Below are 25,101 nucleotides of genomic sequence, written 5' to 3' on the forward strand. Positions count from 1 at the left end.
GCTTGTTGTGCGTTAAAGATTTGATAGTCAGTAGCAAGGAATTGTTTCTCAAGGAACTCGTAAATAAACATTAGACTAAATTAACAAGACTGAATCAGTTAATTCATTGTTGTGAATCGACTGAGAAAGAATTACCGAGAAAAGAAGGAGTAACGTAGTATTCTCGATAGCACTGAGACAGAAACGACGCCCTGATGCGTACATGGCGGTCCCGTAGCACTCCAGACCGTGACTGTGGAGCTCGTAAGCAGACAGTGGGTCGATTGGTCCAAGAATGACCCGGGCGTAAATATTCTGCTGTGCTGCAAGACTTCGTCCGGCCGAGACCGTCCGCAATGAAGTGCCTGTAGTTTTTGGATATAGAACTGGAATATAACCTATCGCATCGTACTCAGCACATAGGTTTTGTTCTACCACGAGAAAAACAAAAGTAAATAACAATTCATGTTCCTTTTGTGCAAAGTCAAACTTTATTGAAACTCTCACTCCGTCTCTCATCAAATGCTGCAGGAATTAGGAGAAGGGCTCCTTCATACTCTGTTGATCTCATCACCGCTCCTGTGCACCACCACAGCTTCTCCAAAGTACGAGTTGGGCACATCGAACTCGAGCTCGTTGATGGGCCTGTCGAAGGGGAAGAAGGAGATCTTGGCTCCGATGTCGTCCGTGTAGGGGTTGATCCTGCTGATGGTCTTGTGCGTGAACGGTTTGATGATGACGTAGCTGCTGAGGGGCAGGCCGCTGCGTGTTCCGCGGGGCAGAATCAGACCCTCGGGGTCGCCGTACTTCTTCACGAAGTCGTCCACGTACACCTCCGAGCCTGACGTGATGGCCTCCGCAGTGCGCTGGTACAGCTTGCTGTAGGTCAGAGGCAGTTGGCCGTAGTAGTTGAACTGCCTCGAGTTCCGCACCAGCTCGTTCTCGCCCTTTTTCACTGAAACAGAGTACAATGAATGGAAACCTAAATTTATTTTCAAGTACTTTGGTAAATGTATCATCAGCAGTTGTGATTAAACACGAAAGGATGAACAGACATAATGAGCCACAGACAAACATACAGCCATTTAATAACGAAATAAATTACGACCAGTAAATGAATCTGAATGGGTTACTAGCGTACATTGAATTTACATCAGAATTTCTCTTATGTACGAGGGCTGTTCGGAAAGTAAGGTTCGATCGGTCGTGAAATGGAAACCACTGTGAAAATCAAAAATTTTCTATTCGAAACAGTTAGCCGCACCTTCCAGCTACCTCTCTAAATAGTCGCCGCTCCGACTTAGATATTTGTCGTGGCGCTGTACAAACTTTCCAGTGCCCTCGTCACAGAAAACAGCCGTCTCTGCTTCGCGCCAACTCTCTATGCAGGTCTGCCTTTCGTTGTTTGTGCCAGAATGTCGTCTTCGTAGCGAGCGGTTCATGTGAGCAGAGATGAGCAACGGGTGTATTGCGGGTGATCAAACACTTCCCATCGAAAACGTTGCACAAGCGTTTTCATTGCCCCTGCAGAATGCGGCTGAAAACTGTATTGAAGAAAGAAACGCATGACATTTATGTTATGTAGGTTGCATAGCTTCAGGCGAAATCTCTCATCTGGTCCACATACTTGGTGGGAAACACTGTTATTCTAGGCATTTCTACGTGATCACTTTGCGCTCTGAACTGAAAATAGCGACTTGAAGCGATCGTCAACGCACACTACAGACACTACCCAACAAACACCTCCGATGTAACTTTGCACAATCGGAGTTTCACAGTGGGTTCCATTTCGCTCGTACTCGGACCTTACTTTCCTAATACGCCTCGTATGTGAAAGAGACCTGTAATTTAAGATTTAAGGCGGAAAATTATTTTGAGTTGTTAACACTGTACAGGGTAATACTCATTACCATATAAAAGCACCAGAAGAGATGTAGATGGTGCTGAGACAAGTAATTTAACACAGGCGCATGAGGCCGCAAATGTCGGGAAACACCCCAAAAGCAGATGAGCTATACGGAAGGAGGCCCACGCTTACGTCACAGCACGTGACACTGTAGGTATTACGAGTGCCAGCAGCCGTCTCCGGCGGGAAACGAGTAACTATTTCAGACGACTTTGATAATTCTTGGCTGTGCATTTAAATGCATGATAGTTCTCGAGAGCTCACTAAAAAAATTAAGAATTTTAGACGGTAACTTTTCGATTATCTAATGATTCCCGGTAGGTCCTGCAAGAAACCGAACGTTCCCGAAGTGTGGCGGAGAAGCCTACTAGTGTCACATGTTTGTTGCGGGGCGCGTATATCTCGTTGCCCCCGATATGGTACATGAGACGTCACCAGATGACGTATCTTGCCGTATGTGCAGCGGCTGGGCTTGTGCATCCTACCCTCACCAATGGAGAGAGTGCTACACATCGTTACGCTAGGGTACTCTGTTCTCGTTCTTGCATTGTCCGATGTGATACGGTAGTGCTCGCGGTAGGTTTAGAACAAGACTGCGATGAGTCTGTTTACATTTACGGAAAAAGGGCACCATGGCGCAGCGATGTGTACCACTTTCCCCTACCAGCGATAGCAGGATCGGCGAGACCAACCGCTCCACGTGCTGCGAGTTACGTGTGCGACATATGTCATCCCCTTTTGGGGTAATTCCCGACATTTACAGCCCTAGGTGTCTTGTATCAAATTACGTATCACGATTTTCAAACATTAATAAGAAACACTCTGTGTCAATTGTATCTACTTGTAGATGGTATCCTCCTCTTCTATACTTCAAGCGTGAGACATTTGCCCATTGCAGTTCCCTGACCTTTTCTCCCCTTAAGTTCGTCTCTCATGATTTTGAGAAGCAGTCTTAAAGTACTCATACCGTTAATTAGTCCATTCCATTTGCTCTATTTTCGTGGATTTTATTTCGTATTTTTTTACTGTTCAATTCATACGTAATGCTATCACTCTTAATTTTGTCTAATGAACTGCACCACTTCATTATTCTGAGAAGTCTCACTTCTGTTGCCTGGACACAAGTAGTCACCATCTCCTCAGACACCTCAGATGTCAGCGCACAATTTCATTAACACACGTATGATTAGTTTGAATATGTACATTAACATCACAATTTATCCCCGGATTCAGTGCCCCCTGTTTAATTGCCGGCCGGAGTGGCCGTGCTGTTCTAGGCGCTACAGTCTGGAACCGAGCGACCGCTACGGTCGCAGTTTCGAATCTTGCCTCGGGCATGGATGTGTGTGATGCCCTTAGGTTAGTTAGGTTTAATTAGTTCTAAATTCTAGGCGACTGATGACCTCAGAAGTTAAGTCGCATAGTGCTCAGAGCCATTTGAACCATTTGAACCTTGTTTAATTTCCTGGTGACAATAGGCGACAGACTTTCACGTGAGAAACGTATGTTTTGCTATTTTATATCCTTCCGTGGTGTCCACGTGGTAAAGGATGACAGGCAGGTGGTACTGGCCCCTTACCCAGCTAGCATTTATCACGAACCTGTCGCCAAGCGCGTAGTTCCAAGACATAGGAAAAAGGCGCAAGAAGGAAAAAATAACGGACAGGCCAAATTACAGATCACTATCACTAATATCTGTTTCCTGCAGGATCCTTGAACACATTCTCAGTTCAAACGTAATAACTTTCCTTGAGATCGAGAATCCTTTGTCTATGAATCAGCGTAGTATTTGAAAGCATCGCTTGTGCGAATCGCATCTTGCCACTTTCTCATACGATACACTGAGAAACGTGGATGAAAGGCAACCACAGATACAGTACCATATTTCTGTATTTCCGGAGAGCGTTTCAGAGGGATCTTCATTGACAGACGTTAAAGAAGGTACTAGCATATGGAATGGGTTCACAGATATGTGAGTGATTCTCGAAGACTTCTTAAGTTATAGAACCCAATTGTTATTCTCTGTATATATAAAGGATCTGGCGGACAGGGTGGGCAGCAGATTGCGTTTGTTTGCTGTTGCTGCTGTGGCGCACGGCTGTACGAGGATACAAGGTGGCTTAGACACAATTTCTAGTTTCTGCAATGATTGGCAACTACCTCAAAATGTAGAAGAATATACGTCAATGCGGATGAGTAGGAAAAACTAACCAGTAATGTTCGGACATAGCATTAGTACTGTTCTGCGTGACACAGTCAAGTCGTTTAAATATTTGGGCGTAACGTGGAAAAGCTATATGAAATGGAACGACCATGTGAGGTTTGTGGTAGGAATGGTGAATGGTGGACTTGGGAGAATTCTAGGAAAACGTAGTTCATCTGTAATGGAGACCGCTTGTAAGACGCTAATGCAACCGATTCTTCAGTACTGCTGGAGTGTTTGCGATCCGTAACCGGTGGAATTAAAGAAGGATATCGAAGCAATTCAGAGGCAGGCTTCTAGATTTGTTACTGGCAGATTCGAACAACACGCAAGTGTTACGCACGTGCATCAAGAACTGAGATGGGAATCCCTGGAGGGAACGCTAAATTTTTTTCGAGGAGCACTATTGAGAAAATTTATTGAGTAGCAGCTCTGTATATTAACAGCCGATGTCGAAGTAATTCATAATAATTTATTAGTCGGAAACGAATACAGCTGGATGCTTCTTATTTAACGTAATCGATGTCAATCTTCGCCAGAGTGATTGACAAAGATGGTACAATGAGGAATAGCCTTCTGGATATTAACTGTTGCTGCAGCGTATCAAAGGGCTTAGTAATTAATAATTTGTAGCTCGAAACATATGCAATTATCGGCTTCTTACTGAACATATACATTCCCTGACGGTTACCATAGCGAAAGTCTGCAGTGAAGTCACCTTAATGGGAATGACGCACTGAATCATGGTTCACCGCAGTGATACAGGTAAAAGAGAACTCATTAATGTCATAGTTTCGGAACTTTCATCTCAAGCCTCGAAGGCACATAATGGCACACATTCACAGGGGGACCAATGTGTTCAAGAATAGACCTGCATCTAGCAGAGTCTTTTACCAATCATGCTGTGATAATGTAACAAAATTAATCTATTGCGCAACAAAGCGTTATATAACAATAACTTGGTAGAACAGTTTTATATAACAGACTGAATATTCAGTAGCGCTCTACGTAATTTATGCTTGATGTATGGCGCCATAAAGAAACCAACAAATTTATTTCAACTGAGTTACACATAGGTGTCTGTACCAACTTTATAATCAGTAATTACATCAAACTATGCACTACTATCCCAAGGCGATACGACCTGTCAAAGCTTTGAAGGAAAACAAAGTACTCGAGCAAGGATGTTATTAGCCAATTCGCTGAGATATCAAGAACACGCAAAACTTTTCAATTTAGTTACTGGTATGAAACAATATGAAGAAAGCGAGACAAACAATACAGCAGAGATAAATATCCACGAAACAAACGGAAGCACAATATGGAACTTCACAAAAAGAAAATAATCTTTGGTACACCTCACTAAAATGAAGTTTACTCGTGTCATTTTTGAGACCAAAAGTAGATTGCTTCGGACACGAAAGTGCAAGTGTAGGCTATCATGTGCTACTTAATAAGACAATTACAATAAATGTTAGACATATCGTCTAACACATATGTAACCAAGCGTTATTTCTGTGAAGCCCTAGAAGTACTTGATGCACTACAGAAGACCTAAGATTCTACTGAATCCGTTTTAAGCTACATAACTCCTGAATGAATTTTTTGGACGTAATCTCAGGGTAATGTTCATGCGACTGCCGTTCAACTGTTTACATACTAGTTTTAGGCATAAATACTTAACAATAAACGCGCTGTTCTTAAAATCAGAGAGGTGGCACTGTTACTTTACGGAATAACGGAAATGGCATTGGGCACTAATATTGCCTTATGTATAGCTCAACAAACTAAAGCTGTCAACAGATTAAAATGAAATACAACGAGCTAATGATACACGTTTTCTCCTGTAGAAGATCCCATTAACAACTGCTTCCCTGCCTGAGCAGCATCTACTGAAAAACACAACTGTCCACTAATTAATTACAACATAGTAGCCATTAAACGCAGTATTATTGTCATATGAAAGCCGGTTTCAATTATCTGACTGTATCAAATTTATTAGAAGACTCGTGTAGATATGCTTTCTGCTGTAAAAATTTTCTTTCGTGATGAATGTGCTTGCAGTTATTTATGTTAAAGTTTCTATTTTCGTAGCAAAATTCAATTTTTGTTGCTAAATGTTAGCGACACCAGTATAAGAAGAATTACGAATGGTATAAATCAATCATTACATGTACTAAAATTCGACGTAATTTGTTATGCCTTGCTCATATACAAGGACGCACTGCGTGTATTACGTGACTATTTACCTTCGTAATTTAGCTAAGTGATTTGGTTTCCATAATTGCAGCTTCTGTCGAACATCAGACAGACACAAGGAAATTAATAGACTTACGTTTGAAGACGAATGAGTCAGTGTAGAGCATGTTGTGCCTCTTCTGGTTGGCGGTCAGCTCCTTGCCGTAGACGTCGTAGCGGGGGCCGAAGAAGAAGCGCACGAACACGTCGATGTCCTTGTCACTGGTGACCTTGATGTGGTAGTTGAACGGCTTGTGTGTCAGCCGCTGCGTGCGGGCGACTACATTCAGCTTGGCGCCTTCCTCCACGCTTCCGACTGGAATAGCGTTATTCAGCTCGAAATCGTAGTCGTCGAAGTACGTCACCAGCTTGTCGACGGTCAGGCTCTCGACTTTCACTCCAGGCAGCAGCAGCTGGAAAGAGAGGCACCATGTGAACCGAATTACAAGATCTGCTTCTCTGGAGGCATTTACTGCACATATTTTCGATGTTCTTCAGACGTGGTGTTCCACGCACCAAATTAACTTAAACTGAAACACTGACTTTTAGCATAATAAGATGTATAGGCTAAGAGGAACACCATGTGATTAAAAGTCACTTGCAACCAAGAACCAGGGCTTCACTGGCAACATTACAGAGGTGGTAGTATGGCCAAAAAACATGAAAAAACGTCCAGTAAACATCAGCTCTAAGTTCATATCTTAAGAAATATGAACACCTGCTCAGTAGATGAGAAATGTTGCTCTTAACTCGTAAGGTAGTCTGTGCACTTCAGAGCCAGTATTTACTAAACACATTTTTCTTCTTGTGATTTATACCGGTACTACCACCTTTCAAATTTGTCGAGAAGTTCTGGTTCACCCTAATTCTCTTATGGGACATAATCTTTTTAATCACCCTGTATGAATATTCCTTTTTCTCTTTTTACATTAGCATTATAAATAGTAGAACCGTTATGAATAAAATGAGATGTATACTGGAATATAAGAAATTTATTTTGAAATCATAATGCTATAACTGAAATTGAATCCAAGTCCTGAAAAAATATGTTCCCCATATGTTATGGTCTTACGGGTAGCCGATGTGAAGGAGAAAAAAGATTTCCTGCCACTTTAAAATAATGGAATATAATGAAAACTGTCCTAAGACATCGATATGCCACTATATTGCCTGGTTTACATTTCTTAGGGAACACACTTCTCGTGTCTCAAAATTTCAGTCAAAACTACTGCCTCAATTTTCCGCTAAGCATCAGCAAAGAAATTCTTTACTGCACCTTCCTGTGTGATGTGTTCATAGAGTTGTAACATTACATACAAATGTAGTACCAGTATAATCGGCTATAAATCTTTCTTCACTAAAGAATTCTAGTTTCACTAGAAATTTAGAGATCACCAAATACCATCGTTTTAAATGTTCAGGTGAGTTGGTCATGTTTGCAGAAACTATATGAAGTGTGTTGATCCTTTTCCACCTCAGTATTCATTTGCATCGGGAACAATATTTTAAAGGCATGAACTAATGTATTACGAAGTCACCAGCTTATTTTAATTCTAGTGCAAAGTATTTTGAATAAAAATCAAATGTTGGAAATGTGTTTGTGTAAACGAGATTAACAGTTTTGTGGCTGACTGCCGACTTACTGTTTTTACGTTTCTCTATCTTTTATCACCTTTATATATGTAACTAATAAGAAAAATTAGGAGCCTTTTGACAGCATCAGACCCAAGTACATTAAGTGCAAAGTATTCCTTTAGAAATGGGGTATTGTACTTCTTCTTCATGCAAAGCAATTCAACTTAAAAATAGTTTTTTTAGGATATGGTTGCTGAAATAGCCTGGCCTTGGGTCAAAACCCAGTGAAATAATTACAAACAGATTTCTCCTGTCTCACATTGACAATAAACTGAGAAAATAAATTAATGTGATCTTTTGTTATTACCTGGTCTCTAGAGTATGGTCCCAGCCTGTCCTTAAACTGATCGAGGATTGATGCGACTCGTGCAGCAACTTTGTAGAATGCAGGGTTGCTGAAGGAAGAGGCTGGGGTGACGCTCTGCAAAAAAAAAAAAAAAAAAAAAAAAAAAAAAAAAAAAAAAAAAAAAAAAAAAAATCACCTTAAGAAAACAGGTACTGACTCGGAGCTTGACATTCCACAGGATGCTGTCAGGAATTAAACCAGTACTTACGCCTGGACCGGCAGCGAGAGACAGGAGGCTTCTGTAGAACGAGCCGTAGTAGTCCTTGTTGATGGAGTCCGCATTGCCTTCCACAATTCTTCCAAGGATCTCAATGCTGAGAGGGTCATTCAGTGAGTATCTTGTGAAGTTGCTCTGAAGAGATAAAATGTTTTACACGCCACTGGAACGCACAGTCCGACATATCAAATAAGGGTTCTGTCTTTGGACTTACGTCAAATACAAATCCTGCATCGATGGCTTCACGAAGCCTCTTCTCCAGCGTGCTCACGTACTGCACAAGGGAACCCTGAGGGACGACTCCGTTGATGGGCTTCGTGTAGTCGATGGGCTCTACGTCTGGGAGGTGGTTCGACAGCCTCTCCAGGTTGTACCTGCCGACGATGGCCTTGATGCCGTAGTAGAATTGGTCTCCGCGGCGTGTGTAGTTGGCTTGGTTATACTCCGGCATCTTGGCCCAGAAGGGGTAGCGGTAGTGCATGAAGTCCAGGTAGGCGTTGAGGCCCACGTCCTCAGTGTAGTACGAGACCAGTTCATCGGCGTTGCGAGCGAACGGCTGCCCGCTGTAGTTGACGCGGATCACGTAAGGGTTCTCCTTGTTGAAGGCCTTGCCTGTTGGAATTAACACAGTGGAGTTGGTTGGCTACACTTCGCAACCACATTGTCATAGTACTGTTGGTTTTTAATTGCGTCAAACAAAAGAAATAGTCTGCTAAGTTGTTCATTTCAGATATTTTGGGAACTGTTCAAGACGTCATAACTATCTTTTCATCCAGATGGATTGTGAGAAGTTCCTCATTAAACGATGTGTGGTCTCTGTAGCTACCGCGTTGTTACAATTAAAGTGATGGGAACAATTTGCTTGTACTGGGTGGTCATAAGTAAGGTGCAGCTACTCATAGAGATCCAGTATGGACTATAAGTATATGGCAGCGAAACTTGGTAGATATTCTAATGCTTTAGTGTGGAACTGATTTACGCTGAAAAAAAAGTTAGTTCCAATTTTGGCCACTAGGTGCAAACATTGTGCTGTGAATGCAAGACAGACGTATAGAAATGTTTCCATTTGTAATGGATTATTAAAAGGACATGGACGGAATACGTCAAAGAAGGGAGAGAGGCCTGGCTTTCACATTATCATCAACTGCTGCATACACGGGTGTTCAATGAGAGCACTAGAGAGGTCGACGAGAGATGCTGTACAGTGCCAGATTTGCACCTAGTTGCCAAAATTGGATCTAATTATTTTCCATCGAAAAGCGGGTCCCCATTAACGCACCAAGATATTTACGAAGTTGCGATGCCAAACGGTAATTACAGCACACACTGGCCCTCTGCAACTTCACTTCACTTATATCCACACGGTATAAGCTAATTGTTCCCGTTAGATCCTAGTCACATACATGCAGTGTAGTAATCGTAACTCTGTCTTATCATGTGGAACGTTCCTTACCAGACACAGAAGTTTATCAGTTCTGCAAAATTAATTACTGTAAGTTCTGCATCCCGAAAAAATCAGTCGACGTTGCAAAATTTTGTAGTTAATGTCCCAAGCATGCTCAACACTCACGTTACTGCCTTTTCAGGCACGCAACTGGGTGAAAACTCAAATTATATTCAGTGAAACTCAGTCAGTCAGTAACATTTTGGGTACTTCAAAATCTTGATACACTTGACGTCGTCCAAATATAAAACATCACCTAGGTCATCATTTAAGGTAATACAACAGTTTCATAGCACCATTCTCGTTTTTAGGACTGTACTGTACAGATTCACTTCACGGCCTCCTCTCCTCCAATGCGAACACACTCCTAGCTCTCGAGAACCAGATCGTATTTGAAACTTCCTAACAGACTAAAAATGTGTGCCAGACCGAGACTCGAATTCGGGACCTTTGCCTTTCGCGGGCAAGTGCTCCACCAACTGAGCTACCCAAGCACGACCCATGATCCGTCCTCACAGCTTCAATTCCGCCAGTACCTCGTCTGTTGCCTTCAAACTTTGGTAGAGCACTTGCCCGCGAAAGGTAAAGGTCCTGAGTTCGAGTCTCGGCCCGGCATACAGTTTTAATCTGCCAGGAGATTTCATATCAGCGCACACTCCATTCCAGAGTGAAAATCTCATTCTGCAGATTGTATTTCCTCGACAGTTATAGAAGCCTTTTCACTGAAATTAAGCGCTTTGGGTATCAGTAATCTTACTACCTACTTTTTGCATTTCGTGTCTTTGCAAAAACAATAATTTGACACTTAAGGCAACATATATTTCACTGTGAAATGTGACTGTTTAAACACCCTTAACTTGTTGTTCGAACTGTTTTAACAGAAATTCTCTGAGATATTTAACAGGCATACAACGACGAATCTTCTTTGATATTAACAGAAATAAGGTAGTGAGCAAAAACTTTTGTACTATCGATACCAAAGCCAAAAGCGTTTCGTTACTATTTATGTAACGGAATTCGAACCGGAACGCGATACCTAACGTTTAACAATGTTTGTAAAATAAAGAAGCACAAGAAAATATTTCTTAAGGTTACTCGACAATCAGTTAAAATTGTATGTTATGTGTTATTTTCTATTTTTTTTTCAAAGAAACGTTTGCATATTTCCCGTTCTAACGCACCCATGGAGCAGAATGAGATAAGGCACTTTTTCTGAAATTATTGCATAAAAGTTGAAATTCTTTGTGAAGTCGCTTGAGAAGTAAGACACAAAGAGATTTAATGAACTTTAACGTAATCGTTAACAAGATGATTATATGTAAATGTCATTTTGAAAAACGTACAGTTATTTTTAATATTTATTACCAAGTTACCGTTTATGTTACTTTACTAAATCCTACGGATCGTGCACCAATTCTTGGCTTCCGAATAGGCGACATAGGATGCCTAATAGTAACTCCTATAGTCCAGTCCTGTTCAGCGACACAAGTTCCTTTATCATTTCTTGTGCTAGCTGATAGGCTGGTGATCTGACAATGAGATGTTTCATCATTGCACTAAGAGTTCTGATCCCAATTGATTGCAGGTGTGCTACCACTTCAACTTTTTGTTCTGTATTGAACACGTTTTTGCATTTCTCATCTGAATTGACAACCCGATAGTTGGGATTATTCTTAGCTTTGCGAACGTACTTTTCCATCATGGCTTATAAAAACATAACTGGAAACATGAAGTACAACCATTTACTTATTTACTTACAAGTCGCTCTCCAACACAAGTCAAAATGGCTGTTGCGCCTTCCCTTCGATTCAGAGACTTGGCTGCATATGTCTATAATTCATGGCAGCTTTCTCACTTCTAGAAAACAGCGTAAACTTGTACCTAGCTATCCCATTCTGCTCCGAGTTCCCGTACGCGAATCTTGTGCAAGTACCTAATGTGGTGTCACCGCCAGACACCACACTTGCTAGGTAGTAGCTGAAATCGGCCGCGGTCCATTTAGTACATGTCGGACCCGCGTGTCGCCACTGTGTGATCGCAGACCGAGCGCCTCCACAAGGCATGTCTCGAGATACGGACTAGCACTCGCCCCAGTTGTACGGACGACTTTGCTAGCGACTACACTGACGAAGCCTTTCTCTCATTTGCCGAGAGACAGTTAGAATAGCCTTCAGCTAAGTCCATGGCTACGACCTAGCAAGGCGCCATTAGCCTTACATAGTTTGATAGTTATCGTATGAACTGTCTCATCAAGAATGCTGTATTCACATGAAGGAATAAAAGTTAAGTATTCGAGGAGCTGCATACTTTTCTTATTAACATTCACTACTTATCCTGTTCCAGAATTCACGCCCGTCTGCGTTAGATAGCGTGCATTTCGGCCTCCTCTATCTACAAGGTGTTGGCACATTCGCCAACACATCACCTAACTGAACTAATATACACGTACCTACTGCATTCGAAGATATCTTCTATATATTTCCACGTATGGCCAAAAGCTACATTCTTAACCGAAGTCACTAACGGCCATGACAGAACTTCAGGACGGAGGCATTGCTCACAAACACCACTGTCTGAGTGTGGAACAGACTTCAACTTCAAACACTTGTGCTGCATGGTAAGGACATATATATAAAATCTGTGAAATGTCGCATTTACGCGCTTGCAATAGTGAGCTAGTTACAAGTAAAGAGCACAGAATGAGCTGACGTACCAGTTAACAAATTTTAGTAGAAGCGGAATTCTTACCACCGCCTTTTTCAAATTTCATCTTGTGTTCCATCTCCAATGGTCTCTTTGACGTGTAATCCAACGTAAATGTTCATTTTATTGAAAGAAAGTTTGCGATACCCTACAAAAAGTTTGCAGTAACACTTCCCTAAAGATTTTTCATGTCGAGGTTGAATGTCGAAGAAACAAGAAACGGTAGCTAGTGCTGCCTTGATTATAAGTGGAAGAGTCTTCGAACAGCAGTGAAGTCAACGTCATTATATAGCATGCGACTAGTGCTTTTTTATTTATTTTTAGTAAATTTGAGCATTAATTACAAGAGTGTTTATTATTATGTTGGCTGATACAACAGCATTAGTGTAAATAATGTGATTCTTGCGGCTGCTGCCTGCTTAACAAATTCACAGCACAACACAAAACCTACTTCGACCCAGAATCGTCTAATGGCACCAGTATGGTGACACTTCGACTGCAGTAAGATGAAGATACGGTCAACTATGAAAGGTAGAAACAGGTATTTCTCAGCATATCTTGCCGAATGAGTTTTCCGGCGGTTGACCATAAATGACAAATCAGACCCTTACGGTAGTTACAACGGAGAGATCTGCACCATCGGTGGTTTTAAAATAATCTGAATCATGAAACTGACATACAAATGTCTCTTATAGAGCCCACAGTCATTTCACTGACAACTAAACAATACTGAAGAAGGTAATCCTCTCCGCAAATAGTAGAGAGCTGAGATGTATGTTAGAGCTGTAGGTCTTTCAGTATCCTACACATCAAGAATTAAGCTGTTTCTGGGCAGAACAAAAAAGACTGGCCATTTTAGTTGATAGCAATAATGTTGATAAGATTTCTGAAACAGTCCACCTTGTCCACGTTGGTATGAAATGTTAGGTATAACAGTAAAATAACGATAGAGCTAAAAAGCAATTCGTGGTCATCCATTCGGTGAACAATTCTGTCTATAACTATTTGTGTCAGTAGATTAATACGGAACGTAACTGATAATACGCTTTCGTTGCAGTTAAATTATTTTCTTCATAATTGTCATTCGACAAACTAACAGAAGTAAATTTTAGATTACAAGAGACTGGTGCAGGTTCCGCTGCTATATACTCAACTGCTGGAAATCTATAGTAATAAATACTGCCTTGTTACGTCAGGTCTTTCAAATAAGGCTGCAATTATGGAACTGCATGGGAGCATTTGAAATATCTTAAGTAATTGTACAGCAACTAACTGATTCCTTGTACATATATTTATCAGTAAACAGCCTATTAACCTATGCACAGTGTTTGTTGTACAGGTAATGGAAATTATTATTGTGTGGTATGAGCCTGGAGTTCTGGACAGCGTTGCTAAACAGGGAGAAAGTGCATCTGTAATTACTGCAAGTGAGTGCATTGAGTACATAGTTGCTCATTGTATGTACCGTGTGCGATTAGTATAGCTTCAGGGCAGATGCTTACGTATTGTGTTCATTACAGACACAATAAGGAAGAGGAAAATAGTTGTGGACCTCTTAGAAGGCTTCCTAGTGACAGTAAGGAGTTTGTTGTTGTTGTGGTCTTCAGTCCTGAAACTGGTTTGATGCAGCTCTCCATGCTACTCTATCCTGTGCAAGCTTCTTCATCTCCCAGTACTTACTGCAACCTACATCCTTCTGAATCTGTTTAGTGTATTCATCTCTTGGTCGCCCTCTACGATTTTTACCGTCCACGCTGCCCCCCAATGCTAAATTTGTGATCCGTTGATGCCACAGAACATGTCCTACCAACCGGTCCCTTCTTCTTGTCAAGTTGTGCCACAAACCCCTCTTCTCCCCAATCCTATTCAATACCTCCTCATTAGTTATGTGATCTACCCATCTAATCTTCAGCATTCTTCTGTAGCACCACATTTCGAAAGCTTCTATTCTCTGCTTGTCCAAACTGTTTGTCGTCCATGTTTCACTTCCATATGGCTACACTCCATACAAATACTTTCAGAAGCGACTTCCTAACACGTAAATCTATACTCGATGTTAACAAATTTCTATTCTTCAGAAACGCTTTTCTTGCCATTGCCAGTCTACATTTTATATCCTCTCTACTTCGACCATCGCCAGTTATTTTGCTCCCCAAATATCAAAACTCCTTTACTACTTTAAGTGTCTCATTTCCTAATCTAATTCCCTCAGCATCACCCGACTTAATTTGACCACATTCCATTATCCTCGTTTTGCTTTTGTTGATGTTCATCTTATATCCTCCTTTCAAGACACTGTCCATTCCGTTCAACTGCTCTTCCAAGTCCTTTGCTGTAGTTACATGAAATATAATTACAGCGAAGAGGAAATTACAGACTCTTCCGTCACAGCAGCACGTGGTTAACTTTTTGTGTATTTGTATCAGCTAGAACCATGACATATAAATTGACTAGGAGAGTGTCTAAGTTTTAGAATTAATTAATATTTTTCTTTACTCACAATTACGACAGTGGGTATTAAAAATAATAAATGCTAATGATGATGGGAATGCCGGAATTTGTAAGCGGCATATCTCTGAATAGAAACGTGACTAATATGACCAGAAATGCTCGTACCGTATGAGGTGTTGGCATACAAAGTAATTAACGGCTCCAAATTGTTGATGGTACCTTGCAGGGCGGCTTCCCACGCCTCCTTGATGACCTCTGGGCTGACGTACAGGTGCGGGTACAGCTCGTAGAAGGGTGGCAGCACCACATCGAAGAGGTCCTCGCGGTGCAGCTTGGCCACGTTGAGAGCGTACACGAACAGACCCTCGTTCAGGTGGTCCCTGGCCCACACGGACGTCTGGAACCGGACAAGCCGTTATCCTAGACTAGAATGACGCACGTAAGTAGGTCTGTATTCACAAGCCGTCAAAACACTGCTCCATAAGTCGTGCAGAATGTTTCGTAGCGATATTACTTTACCAATAGCGACGTCTACCCTCCGATAGTTTGTGGAAGTTGGATGTCAGTATGATGATAAAGTAATAATAATACCAGAAAGTGAAGATTTTTCGTATTTCCAACCATAAACGGATAAAATAATGGATGAAAGGTTTTTGACAACATCTCGCTGTTAAGGTAATGTCCAAAATATTCTTTAGCTCCTCGGTCACAAATGTAAAAATCCATACTTCAGTATTTTTGAAAATTTCGTCACTAGGGGGGTAAAATGGTGGATGACGGTTTATTTCGAAAATAAATCATTATTAAAGTATTACTAACGGTATTTTAAAACTACGTGTATTAAACTTGTATTTGACTTCTCAGTTCGTAATAAAGAAATACATGTTTCAATGTGTCTGGACATTCAACCACCAAGTATTGAAAAGTGGATGAATTTTTTATGAGAAAATTTCATTATGAAAGCATTTGTAAAATGAAACCCAAGAAAATTAGAATTTGGCTTCCTCATTAAAAATAAAGTATACAAGTCTCAGTGTTTTTCGAATTTCAATCCCTAAATCTACTTATCTATGTTCCCCTTTGTGCATTCTTTTAAATACCCCGAAAGAACGTAAAATGAACCAACCCACTGTAAGATATTGCAACATGCTGCCAGATGCTTTGTCGACTTGTATCGTAAAAATCGCAAACGACAGAACCTGTACGTTATAAAAACAGTAATGTACGATAATGCACAGGGTTGTGTCGTTTGCGATTTGTATAGATTGTCTACGTGTCCATTTAGTGTTGTCTCTCGATTCATTACAATCATGAAATACTTACACTGTGAAAGTCTCTCAATAGCTTTCTATTACGAAACTACTGAGTTATTTGCTGGTATTTAGGTTCTTATATTTGCGTGTTTCAAGACCCGCTGATTCATTCATTTCACTGAACTAGTGTCTGATTCACACAGGTCAGAATTTGTTTATATAACTTCAGATGGAGAGCATTTCTAATGTTTCACAGCTCTTTTTACCAAATTATGATGATGGGAAATGCATCTCAAAGTCTAACATAATGCATAATTCTCGTATAATAATATTATAATCGTTACCACGAATCTATGGTGTATAATACCATGCATTTCTTTTTTTCGGTTCCACTTTTAGTAAGCAGTTGATTAGATACAAAAAAGATTCTGAAGCTGCTGTCTTACCAGTCCTTTACGTATTTTTCTACCTGTCCTTTACGTATATTTCAGCGGAAGTGTTTCTGTTACACTAATCAACCTTTTTACTGGTCCAGTGAACTTAAATTGTGGTAACTGGTTTTGGATGTCTTCCTTTTAACACCATTACGTGATGACACTGTATCTTACTCACCTTGTAGAAGGTCTCGAAGTCATTCGCCTGGTACAAAAGGTCGACAAGAGCCTTGGCCTGGATCTGGTCCAGCTTGTTGTAGATTGAAAACTGTTCTCCACGCTGCTTGAAGTAGCCATGAGTGTAGTAATTCACGAACTTCTTGACGAGCTCTGGATCCTGCAAACGAGAGAGAAGCAATGGCTGGTAATTTGTCTTAGTGACGATTAAAACAATTCCAACAGAGGGTTCTAAACCCACAGCCACAAGCCTTTGATTAAAGTGTGATTTACCTTGAAGTTGTTGACATTCTCCTCAAGATTAAACGTTTCCGAAATAACCTTCTGCTCGGGATCTACAGTGGGTTGTCCGACATGCCAAAAAACTTCCAGCAGTTTCTTCTGCCTCAGAAGGAAGTCCTTGTCCGCTACAAGAGAAGACGTTCCAAGCACATTTATTACTGAAATTCAATTCTACTTGGCATTGATCGAAATAATTAAATCACATAACGATCTTTCTATTGTCAGCACAGTTTAAAATACATCCAACCAATTGCTGTAGTATTAAGTTTTTATTCTTGATTTACCGTAATGATTCTTATTAGCACATCGGCAAGAAAAATATTTGCCTGACCAAACTGAAAGGGTATTCTGCAAAATTAAAACGTGCTACTCAATATTCACATCGGCCCTCAGCCATACGGCCACTTCCCGATGATGCTTCTCCACTTCCTAAGCAACCATGTGATTGGCCCATTGATGTACAACGTATAGAGGTGCTATACAATAGCAGTGGGAACGAAACAGCAATAACAACCAGTACAGCACGTTAGTCCGAATCCGGAGTATTTGCCACCACGATCAGCATCACCTCATCGCATTATGCGAGGCGAATTCTACGACCTCTGTCATAAGTATAAATGTAGATGTAGATGTAGATGTAGAAGGGCTTGAATTTGTCACAGGCACAAACTAAGTTTTTGTCTACGCGACTGCAATGGTGGAGTTTGCCCGTGCAGGATGATGAAGCTACTTTAGGTAGGAGCGCCACAGTGAGACAGGAAGCTTTTTGTCTTCCTAGTCTATATGCTGTAGTGACATCAGTGGTTTGTTTGGATTACTGCTTCGTGTGCGCAACACTGTGGAATGAAAACTCGTTATTGATTCCTCGGAATTAGGTTTATAGGCAGTCCTCCTTCAGAATGGTAACTAATACCGGTCAGTTCCAGTCAGATACTTGGTTATGAAGGAAGGGTCTTATGAAGCTATGGGCGATTTGCTCACTCACTTACACTATCATACGCATAACTGGAAATTCTGTGCAGATCTGAAAGCAATTGGACTACTAACTGGTACGCAACCAGGATGCACGATAACTACTGCTTTCTGTGCGAGTGTGACGTTCACACCAAGCAATAACATTATGTACGTAAATACTGACATAAGCGAAACGGCTTCCATCCAGGAAAAATGAGGAGGCGTTATTAAACCCTGAAGATGTGTATCTCCCACACCTGCATATTAAAATGTGGTTAATGAAGATGTCTGTAAAAGCGCTGGACAGAAAAGGGGAAACTTATGCACAGCTGATCACAATATCAGCGGTGCAAAGATTAAAGCGAGAGTATTTATTGGTCCCCAAATAATACGACACCTTATGCTAGATACAGGCCCCCAAATACGACACCTTATGCTAGATACAGATTTCACCAACTCGTTAAGTGACAATGTAAAAGATGCATGGAGTGTCTTCAAGTCGGTGTGTACCCACTTTCTTGGAAATCTGATGACTATAAAGAGATCCTAAATAACGCTATGTTTCCAACGTATTAAGCGTCATACATCACCAAACTTACTTTTCTTTGATTGCCAACTTGACGTTTTCCTTCAGAACGTGGCGGATACAAGTGATGAACACGGGGAAAGTTTTCACCGGGAAATGAAGTAGTAACGGAAAAGGGGTTTGTGTGGCGGAGGAACTGCAGCGTGCTGGCAGAATATTGTTCTTCTTTAGTCAGAGACACTGCATAACACTAATGCAAAAGATAACGACCAAAAATGTCCTACTAAACTTATCCTGGAATGAAATATTTGTCTTTCCAGTGTTTCAAGATTATAGATTTTTCATAAATAATAAAATATCTACTTCTGGAAAATACATGCGGTACTAATTTATTATTTTCAAATACTGATTCACCACAATCATTACAAGTGAAAAATTCATAATTTTATCGAGCAGGCAGACAAAAATCAAAAATTTGTTGGGCAGTGTTGTAGGAGAATCGCACGAAGGGATGCATTCGCCCACTCTTCATGCCAAATTAGTGTGAATACTCAACCTATTTCATTGCTATCTTTTTACCAGCCAAAGATGATAGAGTTCTGTGTGCGTTCGCACGGAGCGGTCTGTTCTATACTCTACTGGTCTGATGCAATATTATTGCCGTTTAACACAAGCCATGTTCTTAAGTGCACAAAACTTTGGATTTCAGTTACCGGAATTACCTTTCGGTCAGAAGTACATTCAGCAAAGAACATACTTCTATGACCATACTGAGCGTGAAAACTTTAGAAAGTTTTGCAACATCTAAACAACATAAAAATTCGATTACAGAAGCGAATCAGCGGGCGCTAAGCTAGTTAGTGATAAGGGTGAAAGTTGTTTATAAATAACAGAAACATGTTTTGTATAAAGTCGACTAAATTTTGAAGCAATTTTCGATATATTTTTGTTTTGCGTATATGTAACTTCAAATTTTTTGAGGAAATTGCCTTTTCTAGTACTATTTGATAAATATGTGGTGTGTTTTATTTTTACTTCAAAATTCCTCTCTTTCACGTCACACATGACCAAGTTTCAGATAAAACTTGAATTAATCATTGACCTTTTCTATTTTGCTACAAATATTGTTTATTTTTCTGTAACGGACAGGAGGATAACTACGTAGAACAAAAATATTCCATAGCTTACGCGGCCCTTTATGTATGCTCACTCAGGTTCTAGATGGTTCGCCGCGTCCAGTTACCAGGGGAATCTACATCTACATGTACATCTACATGATTACTCTGCAATTCACATTTAAGTGCTTGGCACAGGGTCCATCGAACCACAATCATACTATATCTCTACCATTCCACTCCCGAACAGAGCGCGGGAAAAGCGAACACCTAAATCTATCTGTTCGAGCTCTGATTTCTCTTATTTTATTTTGATAATCATTCCTACCTATGTTGGGCTCAAAAAAATATTTTCGCATTCGGAAGAGAAAGTTGGTGACTGAAATTTCGTAAATAGATCTCGCCGCGACGGAAAAAAAATGGCTCTGAGCACTATGGGACTCAACTGCTGAGGTCATTAGTCTCCTAGAACTTAGAACTAGTTAAACCTAACTAACCTATGGACATCACAAACATCCATGCCCGAGGCAGGATTCGAACCTGCGACCGTAGCGGTCTTGCGGTTCCAGACTGCAGCGCCTTTAACCGCACGGCCACTTCGGCCGGCGCGACGGAAAACGTCTTTGCTTTAATGACTTCCATCCCAACTCGCGTATCATATCTGCCACACTCTCTCCCCTATTACGTGATAATACAAAACGAGCTGCCCTTTTTTGCACCCTTTCGATGTCCTCCGTCAATCCCACATGGTAAGGATCCCACACCGCGCAGCAATAATCTAACAGAGGACGAACGAGTGTAGTGTAAGCTGTCTCTCTAGTGGACTTGTTGCATCTTCTAAGTGTCCTGCCAATGAAATGCAGCCTTTGGCTCGTCTTCCCCACAATATTATCTATGTGGTCTTTCCAACTGAAGTTGTTCGTAAGTTTAACACCCAGGTACTTAGTTGAATTGACAGCCTTGAGAATTGTACTATTTCTCGAGTAATCGAATTCCAACGGATTTCTTTTGGAACTCATGTGGATCACCTCACACTTTTCGGTATTTAGCGTCAACTGCCACCTGCTACACCATACAGGAATCTTTTCTAAATCGCTTTGCAACTGATACTGGTCTTCTAGTACGTTATATTTATTTATGCTCAGGATCAGACGCCAGTCCGTATACTAAATTATCGATGTTCTGTATGCTTCTCTTTGCTGGTGTTGAAAGCTTCCTACAGCCGAGTTCACAATCTGGGAATAATGTCACGCACCTTCCAACATTACAGAGTAGATAATATTATGAATTGTAAAGACCCTTTCACACTCTATTGGGCTACTCCTGAAATTAACTTTCCTTCTCTATATATGATTATTCGCGATCAAGTGTACGGCGGAAGGTTGATGGACCAACTTGAAGACTGTTTGCCCATGGTTACACTCTCAAGCAGCATGTAGCAAGAATGAACACAAGTCTTTCTGTGCGAGCTCTGATTTCTCTTCTTTTTTCACGACGTTCGTTCCTCTCTATGTGGGTGTCAATCAACAGAATATTTTCGCATTCAGAGGAATTTCTTGAAAAGACCTCGCAGCAACGGAAAACGACATTGCTTTGATGATTGGCACCCCGGGTTGCATACCATGTTCTTAAGACTCTCTCTCCTATTGCGCGATGATACAAAATCAGGTGCTTTTTTTATCTTTGTTATGTCCTCCGTTAAACCTATGTGGCAAGTATCACACACAGAGGAGCAATACTCCAGAAAAAGGACGGAGAAGCGTAGTGTAGGCTGTCTGTAGGAGATTTGTTGCACCTTCTATCTGCTCTACCAATAAAGCAAAGTGTTTGATTCGCCTTCTCCAAAAACTTTTCTATGCGTTGGTTTCTCATAATTGTAATTCCTATGTGTTTATTTTAGTCATCCACAATTAAATTTGTGCTACTGGTGTGTAATTGAAGATTAAAGGAATTTTTTAGCATTCATGTGGACGAGATCAAATCTTTTGTTATTTAAGTTCCATTACTTTTCAGATTATGTAAACGACAATGTAAACTGCAAATAATGTAAGAGCTAGAGTTATCATACGTCCGAGATTATTAGAACAGTCATTGTTTTCTAGTGTTGACCGAGGTAATACCCGAAGTTGCAAGAACGTTTGGGTCTTGAGAATTTTATGACTGGCGAGAGCATTTCTTAACATTCGAGCGACATGATCGACATCATGTTTCCAAACATTCTCTTACGTCTGTCCGTCTCTCAGCCCACCTTACAGTAGCCGCTGACGTTGGTTGAGTGGCAAGGCTATTGGTTCCCCCACAATTGGTCGTTTGGCAGCACAACATGGTCAATGTGCTTTTGTTGCTTTCGTGTGTGAAGTAAATACTCTAGACGTTTTTTTATCATTTTATCTATATTCGTTTCTTGTCTCATCATTTGGCAATGGGCAAAATAAAGTGCGTGTTTAACGTTAAGCGGCAACAGGAAACAAAATAATGAACGTATGTAATGGCAGTAACAAGGAACTTTTTTATCACACACTATTTGATGGAGAATGTTCTGTTGTACGTAAAGAAAAGGCTGATATTAAAGACCATGTGAAAACAGCTTAACCTATTAGTGCTATTAATGCGACTGCTTCATCAAATATAAGAGGCTGTTTAAAAGAAAAAGATGGGAATAACAGTGATCTGGAGTGTGCTGTTAAAAAGGCAATATCTTCATGCCACACTGCCCGACACGAACTCAGTTTCAAAAATTCAGACTGCGCATCTAGACTGGCTAAAAATTTATACCACCCAAATTTTTCACTTGCTATAAGCACAACCGAGACCATTATAGTTAACTTTATTTCGCCATTTATATTTGATAATGTGTTGCGTTCTTTGTACGACATTAAGTGTGTAGCAGTAACAATGGATACGTCAAATAAAAGTGAAGTACTACTTGCTCCGGTTATTGTAAGGTACTTCAGACTGAAGCAGCGAATTAAAGGTAAACTTTAAATTTCGATGAACTGTGCTGTAAAAGTGCTTAAATTTTGACTCAGTACCTTTTGCAGTCTTTGAATAAAAAAGCTTGAAGTTTGTTACATTACGAATAACAACTCTGTGGAACATTTGGACTGCAGAAAGGGTAGACATCCAACACCCTCTGCTAAACATATTCTTGATGGTACAAATAATTCAGACTTTCTTGTTGTGAATTTCATTTTCAAAAAAGCCTTGTCCAATGATAACTACATCTGGATAATTAATATTCCAGAAATCTTTCAAAAATATGTCCTAGGTTAGACCAGGAAAGTATACTAATATGCCCTAAATTCCCCGGCGTTCACCATGGAAGTGTTTTTGTCCATTCCCGAACTACAAAAACGATTTAGGAGATAATCTGAGCAGCCGTCTTAGATTGTGTGGAGAAGTACTCTTATTTACCGTCTAGTAAAGCCATCAGAAGATCGAGACCAATTGGAGAATGACTTAGACGCGATATTGGAATGGTGCGAAAAGCGGTAATTGTCTCTCAGTACGGAATAATCTGAAGACATCCACATGAGTAAAATATAAGTCTGTTAAATTTGGATTACACGATAAATCACACAAATTTAAAGTCGTTAATTCGAGTTAAAACCTAGGAATTACTACTGCGAACATTTTAAGTCAAAACGATGAGGTAGATCATATTGTGGGGAAGGCAAACTAAAGACTACTGTGTACTGGCAGAAGACTTAGGAGAATCGTCAGATGTACTAAAGAGACTGCCTGCACTACGCTTTTTTGTCCTCTGCTACAGTATGGCTGTGCTGTATGCGATCCTTACGAGATGGAGACACCGAAAAAGTTCAAAGAACTGCAACCCGTGGTTTACCATCGCAAAAGAAGGGAGAGAGTGCCAGGGGTATGATGAGCGAGTTTCGATGGCAATCAACAAAACAAAGTCGTTTTTAGTTGCGGCGAAATGTTTTTACGAAATTTCAAACATCTTTGACCTCTGAATTTGGAAATATATTAATGCCGCCATCCTACATAGGGAGGAATGAGAGAAATCAGAGTTCGTACAGAGGTTAATTTTCTCCACGCGCTGTTCTAGAATGGAACCGTAGGGAAACTGTCTGAAGGTGCTTCGATAAACCCTCTTCCAGGCACTCAGGAGTGAATTGCAGAGTAGTCATCCAACTGTAGATGTAGATGGATGGATTCTAAAACAATATTATAAGCCTATGTAAAAGGGATACTAAGATTGTGTTCTAAATCGTTTAAATAAATTAAGAACCAGAGGGCAGGTAATGATTGTGCGATGGGACACATAACCAAAAGAGGTTGGGTCAGTGGTTAGCATACTGAATTCGCGTTGGGGTGGACGACGGTTCAAACCCGCGTCCGGCCCTTATAATTCAGGTTTTTGTGACTTGCCTAAATCGCTTCAGGCAAATGATGGGTTCATTCCTTTGAAAGGGCATGGGCGATATCCTTCCTCGTCCTTCCCTAATCCGAGTTTGTGCTCCATCTCTAGTGACCTCGTTGTCGACGGGACGTTAAGCACTAAACTGCTCCTCCTCCTCTAGACGTAACTTCGATTTCACTGGGTGAATTGCCGTATTTACTACGTACTGTGACCGAACGAGGCGGCGCAGTGGTTAGCACACTGAGTTCGCATTCGAGAGGACGACGGTTCAATCCCGCGTGCGGCCATCCTGGTTTAGGTTTTCCGTGATTTCCCTAAATCGCTCCAGGAAAATGCCGTGATGGTTCCTCTGAAAGTGGACGTCCGACTTCAGTCCCCATCCTTCCCTATTCCGATGAGACCGATGACCTCGCTGTTTGGTCTCCTCCCCCAAACAACCCAACCCCAAGCCAAGCATGTGCTGTGACCTTTCTCGCAGGAACTCGATTTCGTTCCGTTAAGAAGGATGGAACAAAACCACCCTTTTACACCACTACCTAGTAATATACAGAGTTCAGTGTAGACTGAAAGGTGTCCGTGTAAATCGAACACGTAGGCGCTTGAGAATACTGTGTAACTTGTCTACAAGGCGCGTTCGGGTAGCCCGTCAGAGAATATGGAAGGCATTCAGCGCGAGATACCGGATTGCTGTTACTCACCAACGACGTGCGGCTCTGGGTTGATGGTGGCCTGGGCGAGGCCGACCAGGGCGCACGCTGCGATCAGGAAGGTGGCGGTTCCCCTGGCGGCCATGTCGTGAGTTCCGGCTGTCCAGGCGGCCGCCGCGCTTTTATACTGTACGCCGCAAGCCTGCC

General features: G+C 41.1%; 1 protein-coding gene across 1 annotated transcript; it reads right to left on the reverse strand.

The window, feature by feature from the left end:
* Positions 1–451: 451 nt before the first annotated feature.
* On the reverse strand, positions 452–25,101 carry LOC124596355 (allergen Cr-PI-like). Its single transcript, XM_047135461.1, has 9 exons — positions 24,946–25,101; positions 17,260–17,393; positions 16,988–17,146; positions 15,342–15,519; positions 8,739–9,136; positions 8,516–8,659; positions 8,269–8,382; positions 6,424–6,739; positions 452–934 (listed from the first exon to the last, which is right to left on the reverse strand). The coding sequence occupies exons 1-9, from the start codon at positions 25,037–25,039 to the stop codon at positions 531–533; spliced, it is 1,941 nt and encodes a 646-aa protein (XP_046991417.1). The 5' UTR covers positions 25,040–25,101; the 3' UTR covers positions 452–530.

The sequence above is a fragment of the Schistocerca americana genome, chromosome 2, assembly GCF_021461395.2.
Source record: "Schistocerca americana isolate TAMUIC-IGC-003095 chromosome 2, iqSchAmer2.1, whole genome shotgun sequence".
NCBI classification, from domain to species: Eukaryota; Metazoa; Arthropoda; class Insecta; order Orthoptera; family Acrididae; genus Schistocerca; species Schistocerca americana.

What these genes read in the sequence shown, in the direction of transcription:
- LOC124596355 (XM_047135461.1), bottom strand. Translation starts at nt 25,039, where the DNA reads ATGGCCGCCAGGGGAACCGCCACCTTCCTGATCGCAGCGTGCGCCCTG. An exon ending in ATGCAGGATTTGTATTTGAC is followed by an intron (nt 8,660 to 8,738) that starts GTAAGTCCAAAG and finishes TTATCTCTTCAG; the next exon opens with AGCAACTTCACAAGATACTC. An exon ending in TGACTCATTCGTCTTCAAAC is followed by an intron (nt 935 to 6,423) that starts GTAAGTCTATTA and finishes ACTCTGTTTCAG; the next exon opens with TGAAAAAGGGCGAGAACGAG.